This window comes from Zonotrichia albicollis, chromosome 20 (assembly GCF_047830755.1).
Source record: "Zonotrichia albicollis isolate bZonAlb1 chromosome 20, bZonAlb1.hap1, whole genome shotgun sequence".
NCBI classification, from domain to species: domain Eukaryota; kingdom Metazoa; phylum Chordata; class Aves; order Passeriformes; family Passerellidae; genus Zonotrichia; species Zonotrichia albicollis.
In genome coordinates, this window is record NC_133838.1 from 12,255,117 (window position 1) to 12,269,560 (window position 14,444).

General features: G+C 56.1%; 1 protein-coding gene across 3 annotated transcripts in view; it reads left to right on the plus strand.

Annotated features, from left to right (window-relative positions):
- ARID1A (AT-rich interaction domain 1A) overlaps positions 1-14,444 on the plus strand; it is a 55,456-nt gene that overhangs the window by 37,976 nt on the left and 3,036 nt on the right. For 2 of the 3 annotated variants that reach the window (XM_074555653.1, XM_074555655.1), the window contains 15 exons: positions 301-541; positions 808-897; positions 1,519-1,686; positions 2,370-2,685; positions 4,202-4,347; positions 4,427-4,536; positions 5,380-5,589; positions 6,042-6,249; positions 9,623-9,755; positions 10,059-10,231; positions 10,363-10,513; positions 11,068-11,199; positions 11,279-11,375; positions 13,030-13,894; positions 14,178-14,308. In XM_074555653.1, the coding sequence (XP_074411754.1) occupies positions 301-541; positions 808-897; positions 1,519-1,686; positions 2,370-2,685; positions 4,202-4,347; positions 4,427-4,536; positions 5,380-5,589; positions 6,042-6,249; positions 9,623-9,755; positions 10,059-10,231; positions 10,363-10,513; positions 11,068-11,199; positions 11,279-11,375; positions 13,030-13,894; positions 14,178-14,308 (3,171 nt within the window). The remainder of the gene's footprint in view (positions 1-300; positions 542-807; positions 898-1,518; positions 1,687-2,369; positions 2,686-4,201; positions 4,348-4,426; positions 4,537-5,379; positions 5,590-6,041; positions 6,250-9,622; positions 9,756-10,058; positions 10,232-10,362; positions 10,514-11,067; positions 11,200-11,278; positions 11,376-13,029; positions 13,895-14,177; positions 14,309-14,444) is intronic. The other variant, XM_074555654.1, reaches the window with a different exon arrangement.

The following is a 14,444-nucleotide window of genomic DNA, read 5'->3' on the forward strand; positions in this document are numbered from 1 at the left end:
CATGGACTGTCTCCTGTGTTTGCAGCTTTACGTGTGCTGTTGATGCGTTCTTTAACTTCCAGCCTCTGAACTGAATTAAAAGGAGAATTTGCCAGTTGTTTGGGCCAGCAGCAAACCAGCTCAGGAGCTCCTGGGTTCAGGCTGGCAGCAGGATAGGACACGTCTGGCAGCAGCCTTTGGTACCAGCAGCAAACAGAGTTCACTGAGTGCAGCATGGCCAGAGACAGATGCTCCTCCTGAGCAGCGTGTGAGAGCAGCCCCGTGGCTCTGTGGTTTCTGATGTGTTTCTGTGCCCTGCAGGACCTGTCTGGTTCCATAGATGACCTGCCCATGGGGACCGAAGGAGCCCTGAGCCCTGGAGTAAGCACATCAGGGATTTCCAGCAGCCAAGGAGAGCAGAGTAACCCAGCTCAGTCTCCTTTCTCGCCACATACCTCTCCTCACCTGCCAGGCATCAGAGGACCCTCCCCCTCCCCAGTTGGATCTCCAGCCAGCGTTGCTCAGTCCCGCTCCGGCCCCCTGTCCCCTGCTGCAGTCCCAGGTAACCTCTCACCCTGGCTCTGCTGGGGCTGAATTGTGCTGCCCAGAGCTGCCCTGGGTGCTCACGGAGCTCCTCTGAGCTCCTGGGTGTGTGTGAGAGGTTGCTGGGGTGGCTGGGGTGCTGGGGAGCCAGCAGTGCCCTTGCTCCAGCCTCAGTGACCACTTGCTGCTGTTCTCCCCTTGTCCTGGGCTCGTTGGGGGTTCTGGGCTGTGCGTGCTGGCTGTGTGGGGCTCTGTGCTGATGGTGTGTGTCCTTTTGTGGCCCAGGCAATCAGATGCCTCCCCGCCCTCCCAGCGGCCAGTCGGACACGATCCTGCACCCCTCCATGAACCAGTCGGGCATCGCGCAGGACCGAGGTGGGTGCCACCCTGCTGCCCCCAGCTCCCTGCCCTGGCACCGGGTTCTGGGGGCTGAGCACTGGAGAGCTGCCCCAGGAATACAGGCTGTACTGTTGAGGCTCCTTGCAGGAAATTCAGCTCTTGGTGGCTGTTTGGCCTCTGAATGTTCCATCCAAACTGGTGCTTTGGCTTCTAAGATGTTTTCTCTGGCTTTTTGACATGCTTTAAGCTTCAAAACAAGGGGTGCTCACAACAATATTGTGTGCCTTACCCCTTTGAGAGAGTAAGACTTTTGGGGGAAAAATGCATGTAAAATTTCAGCTCTCCTGGCTGAAGGTATAGAGTTGTCACCCTGAGAAAACAAACAAGTGAACAAAAACCAAGAACAAGAAGCCCCAAGGATTTGCAGAGCTGTGCTGGCTTCTGCTGTGACACTAAGGGGTTTTTTTTCTGACTAAACCAGGAAATTGGATCTGTTATCTGCTCAGATAACACAGGCTCCTTAATGCAGCCACTAAAATGTGTGCAGGCTGTTGCTGGAAGGATTCTGTCGGTGCTGGGGCTGTTGCCTGGCACACGCGTGTGCGCTGGCAGCTCGGGATGCTTTGCACTAACGCTGTTTTCCCTCCTGGTGTGCAGGGTACATGCAGAGGAACCCCCAGATGCCCCAGTACAGCTCCCCCCAGCCCGGCTCAGCCTTATCCCCCCGGCAGTCCTCGGGAGCACAGATGCACGCCGGCATGGGGCCCTACCAGCAGAACTCCATGGGGAGCTACGGACCCCAGGGCGGCCAGTACGGACCTCAAGGTGGGAACGGGGCCAGCAAAGGCCTCTCTCTGTCCTCGTGTCCTGTTGGGGCCCCAGCTTGCCCAGAAAAGCTGTGGCTGCCCCATTCAAGGCCAGGTTGGAGCAAGCTGGGATAGTGGAAGGTGGCCCTGCCCATGGGATGATCTTCAAGGTCCTTCCAAACCACTCCACGATTCCATGATAAATGTTTTGATTTGTCCCCTCTTAAACTGTGGGTGGTACCAACCAGAGCTTTGCTCCTGTTGAGATTGATGGGATATGTTGCTTTCAGGGATAGCTGTACTTCTAAAAGTAGGATTCTTCCAACTTATTTAGGAATAAGCATGTTGTGCCTCCCATGTAATTGTGACAAAGGGATGGCTCTCTTTGGAGAGGAAGATGATGCCTGTTTTGGGAAGGGTTAATGTGGGATTTTCCATCCTGTCCTGGGCCATTTAGCTCTCTGTGCTGGGTTGAGGTTTGGGAGAGTTTCAGGCAGCTTCTGAATCGATGTTGTTACTTGGCTGTGTCAAAACACATTTTACGTGGCTTATATCCAAGTACTTTGACTTTGTGTTGAGGTGTGAACACTCCCCCTCATCTCTGTTAGTGATCTTTAAATATTTGCCGATAGAGGATTTCTGTGGTGATTCACGAAGGGAACGGGGCGAGTGACGCCGTGTTCCCCTGTGCTCTCTCCCCAGGAGGGTACCCCAGGCAGCCAAACTACAACGCCATGTCCAACGCCAACTACCCCAGCCCGGGCATGGGGGGCAGCATGAACCCCATGGGGGCGGGCAGCCAGATGCACGGCCAGAGCGGCGTGCCCCCGTACAGCGGGCTGCCCCCGGGCAGGATGGGCCACGGGGCCATGGGCAGCCGGCCCTACGGGCCCAACATGGCCAACATGCCCCCCCAGGTGGGCAGCGGGATGTGCCCCCCGCCCGCCGGCATGAACCGCAAGGCGCAGGAGGCGGCCGCCGCCGCCATGCACGCCGCTGCCAACTCCATCCAGAACAGGTACGGGGCACGGCTGGCACGGGGCTGGCACACCACGCTGCACGGGGCTGGGCACAGGGCTGGCACACCACGCTGCACGGGGCTGGGCACAGGGCTGGCACACCACGCTGCACCGGGCTGGGCACAGGGCTGGGCACACCACGCTGCACCGGGCTGGCACACCGCGCTGCACAGGGCTGGGCACAGGGCTGGCACACCGCGCTGCACAGGGCTGGCACACTGCAGTGCATGGGGTCGGGCAGAGCCTGGCACACCACGCTGCACGGGGCTGGGGGCGACTGGGAGAATGCTCACAGAGGTTTCTGGAGAGGTTTGTTCTTCATAGACATTTGGTTCCCAAGTGAAGTGTTAAAAAGGAAGAGAGTAAACCCTGCAGGAGCTCTGTGTGTGTTGGAATGCCCAGAGCAGCTGTGGTTCCCCCATCCCTGGCAGTGCCCAAGGCCAGGTTGGACACAGCCTGGAGCAGCCTGGGATAGTGGAAGGTGTCCCTGCCCCATGCTGGAGGTTAAATCTTTAGGGTCTGTCCAACCCAAACCATTCCAGCACTCTATACATCATTTATGACATACTTAGGGAGTTTTTAATGCTCACAAGGGAATTATTTAACTTTGAGATGCCTTCAGATGGTTTTGCATTTTGCTTTCTGGTGTTCTCTGTTCTCTGGGTGATTTGGAGATGCTGCCCCTGTGCTGCAGCCCCTAAACCCAGCAGTCACCCAGCTGTGTGTGTGATCCAAGACATTGCTTGTCCACTGTGAGGAACTTCTTCCTTTTAGGGCCTTGATGAGCAGCTGTGGGAAAGGAGCTGGAATTCAGCTCTGAACTTTGCACAGTTTTCTGTGGTTGTTTTCCCCTTTATTGCCCATTTCAGAGTAGGTGTGTGTGGCCTACCAGAATGCCAGGGCAGCCATGAACGTGCTCTTAAATTGGGTTCCCCCAGAAGTGGTGGACTCTCTGTTGTCTGACTGGACCCTGCTCTTTATCCTCACCTGAGGGCTGCTCCTGCAGCCTCCTGCTTTTACCTGTGCCTGCCAAGGCTCAAGTTCCCAAACCCCAATAAAGGAACCCAAGCCTGTCCCTTTGAGGAAGAAGTTTGAGCCACAGTACATGGAAAACAATGCTTCCAGCCCAGGACATTGATTGTAAATCCTCACTACACTGCCCAGGGCTGCAGAGTCTGCAGGTTAAAGGCAATTTCACAACTGAAATGAGGATCAGTTTGTGGATCTAGGAGAACAAGATGAAGGGTGAAAATGTTCAGAGCTCAGGTCCCACTTTCCAAAGGGTTTGCATCCCCTTTTCTCTTGAGAATGTGGCTTGGGCTCTGGGTATTGAGCTTTACAAGAGCACCTGATCTTTGTTCTTCTCTTGGAAAAATGGTTAGGGGCAAGTCCTTCGCCATGTCCTTTTAAAGTTTCTTTTAGCAAAGCTGCTTTGTCAGAAGGCAATATCCCAGTAGTGCCTTATCCGAATATCCCAGTATCCCAATAGTAATTGTGTGTTTCTTCCTCCTCCAGGCCTCCTGGTTATCCCAACATGAACCAGGGGGGAATGATGGGCACTGGGCCTCCTTATGGGCAGGGAATTAACAGCATGGCTGGCATGATGAACCCCCAGGGCCCCCCCTACCCCATGGGGGGCAACATGGCCAACAACTCTGCAGGTAAGCCAGAGCTTTGGGACCTCACTGATGTCATTGCGTGGAAGGAGAATCAGTGTTAAAGATTCCTTTAACTTCCCAGGGATGGCAGCCAGCCCTGAAATGATGGGACTCGGGGATGTCAAATTAACACCTGCAACTAAAATGAACAACAAGGCAGATGGGACGCCCAAAGCAGAATCCAAGTCAAAGGTAAAACGTTCTGGGTTTTGTTTTTATTGACTCCCATCCTCCTCAGCATCCAGGGAAATAAAGCCATGTGTTGTGTTGGATTGAACAGTGGAGGGGAACGCTTCCCAGTCCTGTGGGAGACATGGATTTCACCTGGAAAACAAATTCAGTATTAGGAATTATTACCTGCCACAGTGAAACTGCCAAAAGCAGCGTAAACAAACCTGAGTTTGTTGGTGGAGGGGGCCTGGAGCGAGGCAGCAGCTCTCAGCTGGGACGTGGTAACTAAAGTGGTGCAGTTGTTTCACAAACAGACCTCTCACTAATCCTGTATCAAAGCCAGAAGAGGGAGGCAAACAAGTTCTTCAGGGAGTGTTTTTCTGTGCATTGCTGCTACCAGTTTCAAAAGAACCACGCAAAAAGCAGTTTCTGAGCCCCTGGTCTCCTCCTTTGCTACCTGAAGGAAAACAAATGCTCAGCAGGTTTGATCCCTGTGCCAGCAGCAGGAAGATCCAGGAGATCTCTCACTTCTGCTCCTGTGTTCTGGCATCTGCCTCTCTTATTTATGGCAAAAGAGGAGTTGAATGCTCTTGGCCACAGATCAGGGCTGGTCTGTGCCGTGAAGGAATCTCATGTGCCATGAACACACTCAGTTCTGGGTCTGGGGTTCACCTGGAACATACCAGGTTTGAGGAGCACCTCTAGTTCAGGAGCTCATTTTTAAGTAAAGGTTTGGAGTGCCAGAGCCATCTCTGCCTCCACTCCAGGTGGTGAAGGACACAGGAGACAGGGCCAGATGCCCCCTGGGACATGGAGGAGCTGCCGTGGTGCCGCTCAGTCCTGATCTCTCTTTCCTTCTCCTAGAAGTCCAGTTCCTCTACCACGACCAACGAGAAGATCACCAAGCTGTACGAGCTGGGAGGGGAGCCCGAGAGGAAGCTGTGGGTGGATCGATACCTGGCCTTCACTGAGGAGAAGGCCATGGGCATGACCAACCTGCCAGCCGTGGGCAGGAAGCCCCTGGACCTGTACAGGCTCTACATCTCTGTCAAGGAGATCGGGGGATTGACTCAGGTCAGTGAGCCCAGCACAAAGGTCAGCTCTGGGGCCACATGTGAGCCATGCATTTCCATTTAGCCTTAACGTTTTATCTGCTTTATTTCTGTAAATAAAACCCAGCACCCTTTAAGGGAGCCAGATGTCTGCTCCCCCTTTGTCTGGGTGAGAACAGTCTGCGGCCAGATCCAATCCAAGCCCTTTTCCCTGCTTGCCCAGTGCAAAGATTGGTGACAGTGTCTTTGTCTTTGCATCTGGCTGTCAGCTGACCTCGTGCCTAATTTGATTTGCAATCTGTCCCTGGAAATCTGAAAAGTTTTCTGTATGTGAAGAAGGGAGTTCAGTGGTTTTGGGGTTGCTCTGCTTGGCCCTCAGTGCATCCTTTGTGTCAGCTGGCAAGGGTTGATGTCTCCTCTGGGAGAAGGTCCAGCTGGGATTTGGAGTTCAGAGCCTCCTGTTTGCTGGTGCAGGTCAACAAGAACAAGAAGTGGCGTGAGCTGGCCACCAACCTGAACGTGGGCACGTCGAGCAGCGCAGCCAGCTCGCTGAAGAAGCAGTACATCCAGTGTCTGTACGCCTTCGAGTGCAAGATCGAGCGCGGCGAGGATCCCCCGCCCGACATCTTCGCAGCTGCTGACTCCAAGAAATCCCAGACCAAGATCCAGCCCCCATCTCCAGGTGAGGCCAGGCCTGGTTTGAGCCGGGCTGTGTGAGCAGCAGGGTCTGTGGCACGTGCTGGGGGCCAGGCTGGTCCAAACTGCCAAACCTTCCCCCCGTTCTCTGGCTGTGCAGGATAAAAATGCTTTGGTAAAGTGGGAGTGGGTGAGACTGGGAGTGAGTTGAGCCTCCTGGGATTCAGTTTGTGTGTCCAAGCTCTGGATTAAGCTTGAGAGAAAGGAAATTCTAAAAATACACACACACACCTCTGTGCTTGCTGCTGCATCTCTCTGGAGGAGAGAGATCTCTGGAGTTTCCCTGCAGGGTGGCTCCAGCAGCAGCCCCTGTCACTGCTCCTGTTTGGGACCCCACTGCAGAAGCTGAGCTGCTTTGGACTGTGCCAGTGATTCCTTCTGGAGGAGAGGCTGCATGTGGGTGTGCACTCACCCTCCTCAGGAATTGCTGCTCCCAGCCCTCAGCAGGAGCCAGGGAGGGCATTCTGGGGCTCTGTGCTCAGAGCACTGGGGGCCTACAGCAGGCTGGCTGCTTTAGGAATCTTTGAAATGCACCTTTGCTGTTGTTTGAGATTTCAGGGGGTGCTCCTGTTTCTGAATACTTAAGCATAATGCTCAATTCAGTTTTGTTAAACAAAAAAAGAAAAGACATGCAGGCCAGCCATGCACGTTGTGCTCTTTAGTCTTTGGAAAGTCTGATCCTTTCTGTCTCATTTGCATTGAGTTCATTGCTTGAATTGCTGCTGAATTTGCCAACTCTCCTTTAAGCTTGAGTTTTCCAGTTTGTCTTATAACTAAAAATCTTCAGATGCTTTTTCTGGTCAGGAGCCTGCTCATGTAGGTGAAACAAAAACTTGGTCTGCTTTGAAGTTCCTATAATGTTTGCAAAAAATGCCTTTTTGGTTGTGAAACCTGGCACCACGTTCGTCTGGCTCCTGAGGAGCAGAATAATGAAGCCCTTTTGCCTGCAGTGCCGTTGTGTCCCAGCCCTGCTGGACCCTTCAGGGACAGTGGGCCTGTCCCAGTGCTCTGCTGGGCACCACATTTCTCCTTCCAGCTACAGGGGGTTTTGTAAAGAGCTAAATCCTGTCTTGTCACTGGTCAGGAAAGCTGCCCCATGGAGCTTCAGCCTTGTGTGTTCTGCAGGATAAAGTAACTCCTGTGCCATTAGATTGAACCTCTGTCCAAAGTGGGTCTGAGTTCTGCCTGAACTACACCACAAATCCAATCCCACTTTATTTCCAAAACCTCTTTCTTGCCCCCCAAGGCAGTGGAACAAAGATGTTGAGAGCATTTGGAGTTTGTTTGGAGAAAGCTGAGACTTTTAGGAAGCCACTTTAGACTTGTTGCAGCTCTAGGTGTGTGTCAGAGTGGATTAGGTGCTGCATCAGATTTTGTTTTGTTTTAGCTCACGTGGTGTTTGGGAAGGGCCTGGCTCTGCCTTCTGGGCTGAGCTGCTGCTTCAGCAGGAGGAATTTGCAGGGCTCTTACCCCAAACTCTGCATGTTTGGGTCCTGCTCTGAGAGGACCCTGCTGCATTTCCAGCTCAAACCCTTCTCTGGGTGCTCCAGCTCCCACGCTGGGAACGTGCAGGGCAGCACTGCAGCCTGGCTGCTGGCTCTGCTGCTTTCTGCTGAATCACTCGGCTGTCCCTGCTCCTCTTTCACTTTCCTTTTCTTCCTCCCTGGGCCTGGGGGTGTGGGGCGGACAGAAATTGCTCAGTCAGCCCAGCTCCAGGCTGAGGAGCCCTAGGGCAGTGTGGGTGCTGCTCTTCCAGGGCCCCACACAGTCCTGTCCCCAGGGAATCGCCTGGATGAGAATAAATTCCCTGTTTGGGAACCTGTGGACAACAGGGGGATGTTTTGGAGCCATTTCATCATTTGGCTGAAGGGCTCTGCTGTCCCACAGACGTGGTTTGCTCTCCTTGCAGACCTCACAACCTGTTGGCATTGGCTCGCTCTTCATTTCAGCCTGTTGTGCCCAATTAACTCCTGCAGAACTTTGGGAATGGTGAGGGTTGCACTGTGCCGCTCTCCATTAACCCTTCCCAAGGCTGCAGAGGGGGAGCTCCTGGTGCCAGAGCTGTCCGTGTCCATCACACCCTCAGCAGCCAGCAGTGCCCGGGGGTGGTGGCCAGAGGAGCGGGGAACTCCCTCATGGGCACTGGGAGTTCCCTCTGGCAGAGTCCCCGGGGAGGCACCTTGGGTTGGAATTCCCAGAGCGTGGAGCTGGCCCTGCTCCAGCTCCGGGTGAGTTTGTGAGTGGGAGGGACAGCGGGAGCTGGGGACAAACACCAAATGGCAGCAGGCAGGGAATGTCTCGGGGAATGTCTCGGGGAATGTCTCGGGGAATGTCTCGGGGAATATCTCGGGGAATGTCTCGGGGAATATCTCGGGGAATGTCTCAGGGACTCCTCCGAGCCATTCCTGGGGGATTCAGCGGGGCTGGGCTGCCAGGGAGGGGCTGTGAGTGAAGGAGCTCCTGCTGCCCTTCCTCCTGCAGCCCTCCCGGCCGAGGGAGTCGCAGAGCACAGGACAGGGTGCCAGGAAGGTGGGGTGTAAACAAACATGGCCTGGACGTGACCCCGGAGGATTTTAATGAATAGCTGAAATGACTCATCAGCCGGCAGGGCTGAGGCTGAGGGATATCGGGTGCTGGGGACGGAACTAATGGAAACATTAATTAAGAGTTCAGCTCTTGCCAGCTGCGAGGAGCGGCTGAACCTGAGCTGGTGCTGTCACAGCGATCCCGGGCCAGGGGAGAGCTGCTGGAGCTGCAGCACAGCTGGATTACTGGATTGCACAGGGGGGTTTGGTCAAGGCTCAGTGGAGCAGAACGCTGGGGCTTGCAGGGAACCTGCTGGACGGGTTTTGTGCGCATTCCCTGTTCCAGGAATCCTTGGGAGTGGTGCTTCACTGGTGAATTCACTGCTCTGGGAGGGCAGAGCAGGCAGACGAGCCTCCTGCAGCTGAGGTTTCCGTGGCTGGGGAGATCCTGGGGCTCCCAGGACAGGGTTCCAGCCCTCCTTGCTGGCTGGGGGACGTGAAGGTGACAGGCACATCAGGGGTTGCTGTCCCTTGGCAGAAGCCCCACATTGCTGCCACGTGGTGCCCTCCAGAGCATCAGCTCTGACAGGATAACGTGGGAAGCACCACACAGGGCCATGGTGTGGAAAAGGGAACGGGGTTAAGATGAGCAGAGACACAGCCTGTCAGCTTTGGGTTCTTCTGGGGAGCCTGGCCCAGCCTGTCCTTGAACTGCTGAGCTCCTCGTGCTTTCTTGGCCATATTTAATCTGTCTGTTCCTCAAAGGACTCTGGGAGGTTCAGGGTTGCATCCATAGGGTGCAAGGCTGCTCACCCCGTGTTCCTCCTCTTGCAGCGGGTTCAGGCTCCATGCAGGGCCCTCAGACACCTCAGTCCACCAGCAGCTCCATGGCAGAAGGAGGGGACTTGAAGCCACCAACTCCAGCCTCGACGCCTCACAGTCAGATGCCACCTTTGCCAGGCATCAGGTATGGCACCACTGCTGGGGGTGACGCCTCTGGGTCATTACTGCAGATGTTGGGGCCTTGGGTGCCTGTTTTGGTGGGACTCCACAGCTTGGCTCCTTCCCTCATGGCTGACAGCAACATCGTGTGTGAATGTTCTTCAGTTTTGGGGTTGGGTCTGAGGACAGTGTTGTGGAGGGGCAGCTCCTCTTAGCTCTGGCCTTTGGAGGGGATGGCAACACCTGAGAGGGAGCATGTGAGGAAGAGTGTCCTGAGGACTGTCATGGACCTCTGTAATGTGGTGTTTGTGGGGCTTTTTTGGAGCAGGAGTAACTCGGTGGGCCTTCAGGATGCCTTTGCAGACGGCAGTGATCCCACGTTCCAGAAACGGAACTCCATGACTCCAAATCCAGGGTACCAGCCCAGCATGAATACCTCTGACATGATGGGTCGCATGTCTTATGAGCCAAATAAAGATCCCTACAGCAGTATGAGGAAAGGTGAGGGATCATCCTCTCCCTGCCTGGCTGGGTGCTGGAAGTGCTGCAGGACCCCCTCTGCTCGCCCTTCCTGCCCAGAGCTCAGGTGTCTTTTGCTAAGGGTGTGTTCAGTGGTTCTTTTTCTCTTGCAGCTCCAGGAAGCGACCCCTTCATGTCCTCAGGGCAGGGCCCCAACAGTGGCATGGGTGACCCTTACAACCGCGCCGCCGGCCCCGGCATGGGCAACATGGCCATGGGCCAGCGGCAGCACTACCCCTACGGAGCCCCCTACGACAGAGTCAGGTGGGTGCTGCCCACCCTGCCCTGCCCTCCCCGGGGCACCTCGGGCACCTCTGCCATGGCTGTGCTGAGCAGCCTGTGCCAGGCAGGCTCCTGAGTGCCCGCCCGCGGGGCTCTCTCTGTCCCTATCCCTGGCCCTGAGTGCCCGCGGGGCTCTCTCTGTCCCTTTCCCTGGCCCTGAGTGCCCATGGGGCTCTCTCTGTCCCTATCCCTGGCCCTGAGTGCCCATGGGGCTCTCTCTGTCCCTTTCCCTGGCCCTGAGTGCCTGCGGGGCTCTCTCTGTTTCCCTGGCCCTGAGTGCCCACGGGGCTCTCTCTGTTTCCCTGGCCCTGAGTGCCCGTGGGGTTCTCCCTCTCTTTGCCTGGCCCTGAGTGCCCATGGGGCTCTCTCTGTCCCTTTGCCTGGCCCTGAGTGCCTGCGGGGCTCTCTCTGTTTCCCTGGCCCTGAGTGCCCGCAGGGCTCTCTCTGTTTCCCTGGCCCTGAGTGCCCGCGGGGCTCTCTCTGTCCCTTTGCCTGGCCCTGAGTGCCCGCGGGGCTCTCTCTGTCTCTCCCCACAGGACGGAGCCGGGGCTGGGGCCCGAGGGCAGCCTGGGCACTGGCACCCCCCAGCCCAGCATCCTGCCCGCCGCGCCCGACTCGGGCATGTACTCGCCCAGCCGCTACCCCCAGCAGCAGCAGCAGCAGCAAAGGTCTGTGCCAGGGGCCGCTGTCCCCAGCCAGGGCTGCCAGCCCGTGACAGGGACACTGACACATCTCTCTCTTCTCCAGACATGATTCCTATGGCAATCAATTCTCCACTCAAGGCACATCCTCGGGCAGCCCCTTCCCCAGCCAGCAAACCACCATGTATCAGCAGCAGCAGCAGGTGGGTGATCCAGGGATCCCAGCTGGCTCAACTGGGAGTTCTACCTGGGCTCTTTGTGAAGAGGGGAAGATGGAAACTCTCAGAGCTGTGCTTTTGCTTTATGAATGTGAAGAACTGGGTACCTCATCCCAGAATCACACAGAGGCTTGGGTAAAGGGACCTTAAAGCCCATCCAGGGCCACCCCCTGCCATGGGCAGGGACAACTCCCCAGGGAGCTCCAAGCCCTGTCCAGCCTGATCTTGAGAACAATTGTAAAAGTTTTAATTGACATTCCCAGTGCCGTGTTAACAAAACAGTGTTCTGAGAACGGAGGTTGTGTGGTTTGCATGCTGTGGTCAGGTAGCAGAAGGTCAGGGAGCTTTATTGGGCTTCTCTGTCCCTCTGGAACTTTGGGAATCCCATCCTGTTTCTGTAACACTTTTGGTCCAAGTGATGACTTTCTTTGGATAAGTCCTGGATCATTCAGGAGAGCTGTTTCAGGTGGATTGTTCTACACAAACCAGGGGATTGTTTTGGTCCTTTCCCATCCTGCAGCCAAAGGCCCTGCTGCCTCCTCCTCCTCCTTGCTGTTCCCAAACCCATCAGGTTTGTTTCAGGACAGTTTGAATGAACGTGGATCCCTTCCCATAATCCTCACATACGACTTGCTCTTTGAATCCATGCCAGGACCCATAATGTTTTCCTGATAATTTTAAGTCCTATGGTTTAGGAGAGTATAGAGAGGGCACTCACTGAGCTGTGCTAAGAATAATTCCAACTGCTCTGCAGTTTGGCTCTGCAACCAGAGCCACGGGGCTCGGAGCCAAGAGTTCGAGTTACTCTGGAACTTGTCATCTTTGAAGCCCTAGAGCTCCATCTGAAGCCAGTTACGACCGTGGAGTGTCTGAATAGCCTCCACAGCAGCTACAGCTCAGACCTTGGAGGCAAGAGAGAGCCTGGATTTTAATTTGGGCAGCAGTTGGCTGTTTTCTCCGTTTGCACTTTAAAGAATTGGGGGTGAGAAGCCTTCTTGCTCCTTTCAGCAAAATGTTTTGAAATCCACAGGAAGGGAAGAAGCAGGAAGTACAGCAGTTGTTAATGCATTTTGTCTGGTACTTGAGCAGAAACCTGGGAAATGAGAGAAATAGGGTCTGATAAAATTCCTGGATGTGGAAGGAAGCAAGTGCCAGTGTCTGCTCTGGTTTGTGGTGAATGCAGAGTAGAGCTGAGCCTTTTCTGCAGGAAAGTCCTTTCTGTGGGCAGAGTCCTGCCCCCGAGGCATCCTTGTGGAATCCACAGGGAGCCTCCCCAGGCAGCCACAAGGAATTGGCCGTGGCTTGTGAAATGGAACAACTGATCCAACTTTCACATTGGGTACGGCCAGCAAGGAGACAGAGCCCTTCCCAGGCCATGCCGTGGGGCAGATCCTCTGGCTCTGGGGACTCTGCCCAGGGGTTTGGCTTTTTGCTTCATGGAATCAGTGAGGGTGGAAAAGACCTCTGGGATCAGTGAGTCCAAGGTGTGACCGATCACCACGACATCGCCCAGGGCAGAGCACTGAGAGCCAGAGCTCCAGGGATGGTGATGGCACCACCTCCCTGTGCAGCCCCTTGCAGAGCAACAATCCCAAATTCCCACTCAGCCAAGCTCGTCTGTGCCTTTCTGTCCCCGCAGAACTACAAGCGGCCGATGGACGGCAGCTACGGGCTGCCCGCCAAGCGGCACGAGGGCGAGCTCTACAACGTCCCCTACAGCTCGGGGCAGGCCCAGCCGCAGCAGCAGCTGCCCCCGGCGCAGCCGCAGCAGCCCAGCCAGCAGCCGCCGGCGCAGCCCTCGCCGCAGCAGGACCTGTACAACCAGTACGGCAGCACGTACCCGGCCGAGCGCCGCCCCGGCCAGAGCCAGTTCCCCTTCCAGTTCGGCAGGGAGCGCGTCTCGGCCGCCCCCGGCTCCGGCGCCCAGCAGAACATCCCCCCCCAGATGATGGGGGGTCCCCTCCAGCCGGCGCCCGAGGGTCCCCAGCAAGGGGCCCTGTGGCAGGGCAGGAACGAGCTGGGCTACGGCAGCTACCCCAACCGGCAGGGCTCGGGCGCGGCGCCGCAGGGCCCCGCCTACCACGGGGTGGCTCGAACGGATGAAATCCTGCATTCAGACCAGAGGGTCAACCACGAGGGACCATGGCCTTCCCACGGGAACCGGCAACCTCCCTACGGCCCCTCCGCCCCCGTGCCCCCCATGACCAGGCCCCCCCAGTCCAACTACCAGACCCCCCCCAGCATGCAGAATCACATTCCTCAGGTATCCAGCCCAGCACCTCTGCCCAGACCTCTGGAGAACCGCACTTCTCCCAGTAAATCCCCGTTCCTGCACTCGGGGATGAAGATGCAGAAGGCGGGGCCGCCCGTGCCTGCCTCGCACATCACACCAGCAGCCGTGCAGCCGCCCATGATCCGACGGGACATCACCTTCCCGCCCGGCTCCGTGGAGGCCACGCAACCCGTGCTGAAGCAGAGGAGGCGGCTGACGGCGAAAGATATCGGTAAGAGGAACCTCCTGCCCTCCTGCTGCAGCCTTCTGAGGGATTGGTGCTGCCTTGGCCCTTCGGTACAGAGGGGCTCTGCTGGCTTTGAAAAAAAAAGGCATTTTTACAGGTTAATTGTGTCCTGAGCCCTTATTCTGGCATTGCCTGTGGGCAGGTTGGTGGTAGATGTCTACCATCATCTTAACCAGGCTCTGCTCTACACAGGTTCAAATCAGCATCAAGTGTCTCCTTTTTGTTTTGAAACTCCAGGAGCTGGAAGTGTCATGTGTTTATGTTACAGGAACTCCTGAAGCCTGGAGAGTGATGATGTCTCTGAAGTCGGGGCTGCTGGCTGAAAGTACGTGGGCCTTAGATACCATAAACATCCTGCTCTACGATGACAACAGCATCATGACCTTCAACCTCAGCCAGGTGGGTGCAGATGCTCTCCGGGACAGGTCTTTGAAGTGCTGATGCTGCAGGGGTTCCTGTCAGCCAGGTGTCAACAAGAGCTCCTGCAGCCTCTGTACCTGGAGCGTGGGGTGTGGGCAGCTGTGAGCGGTCACTC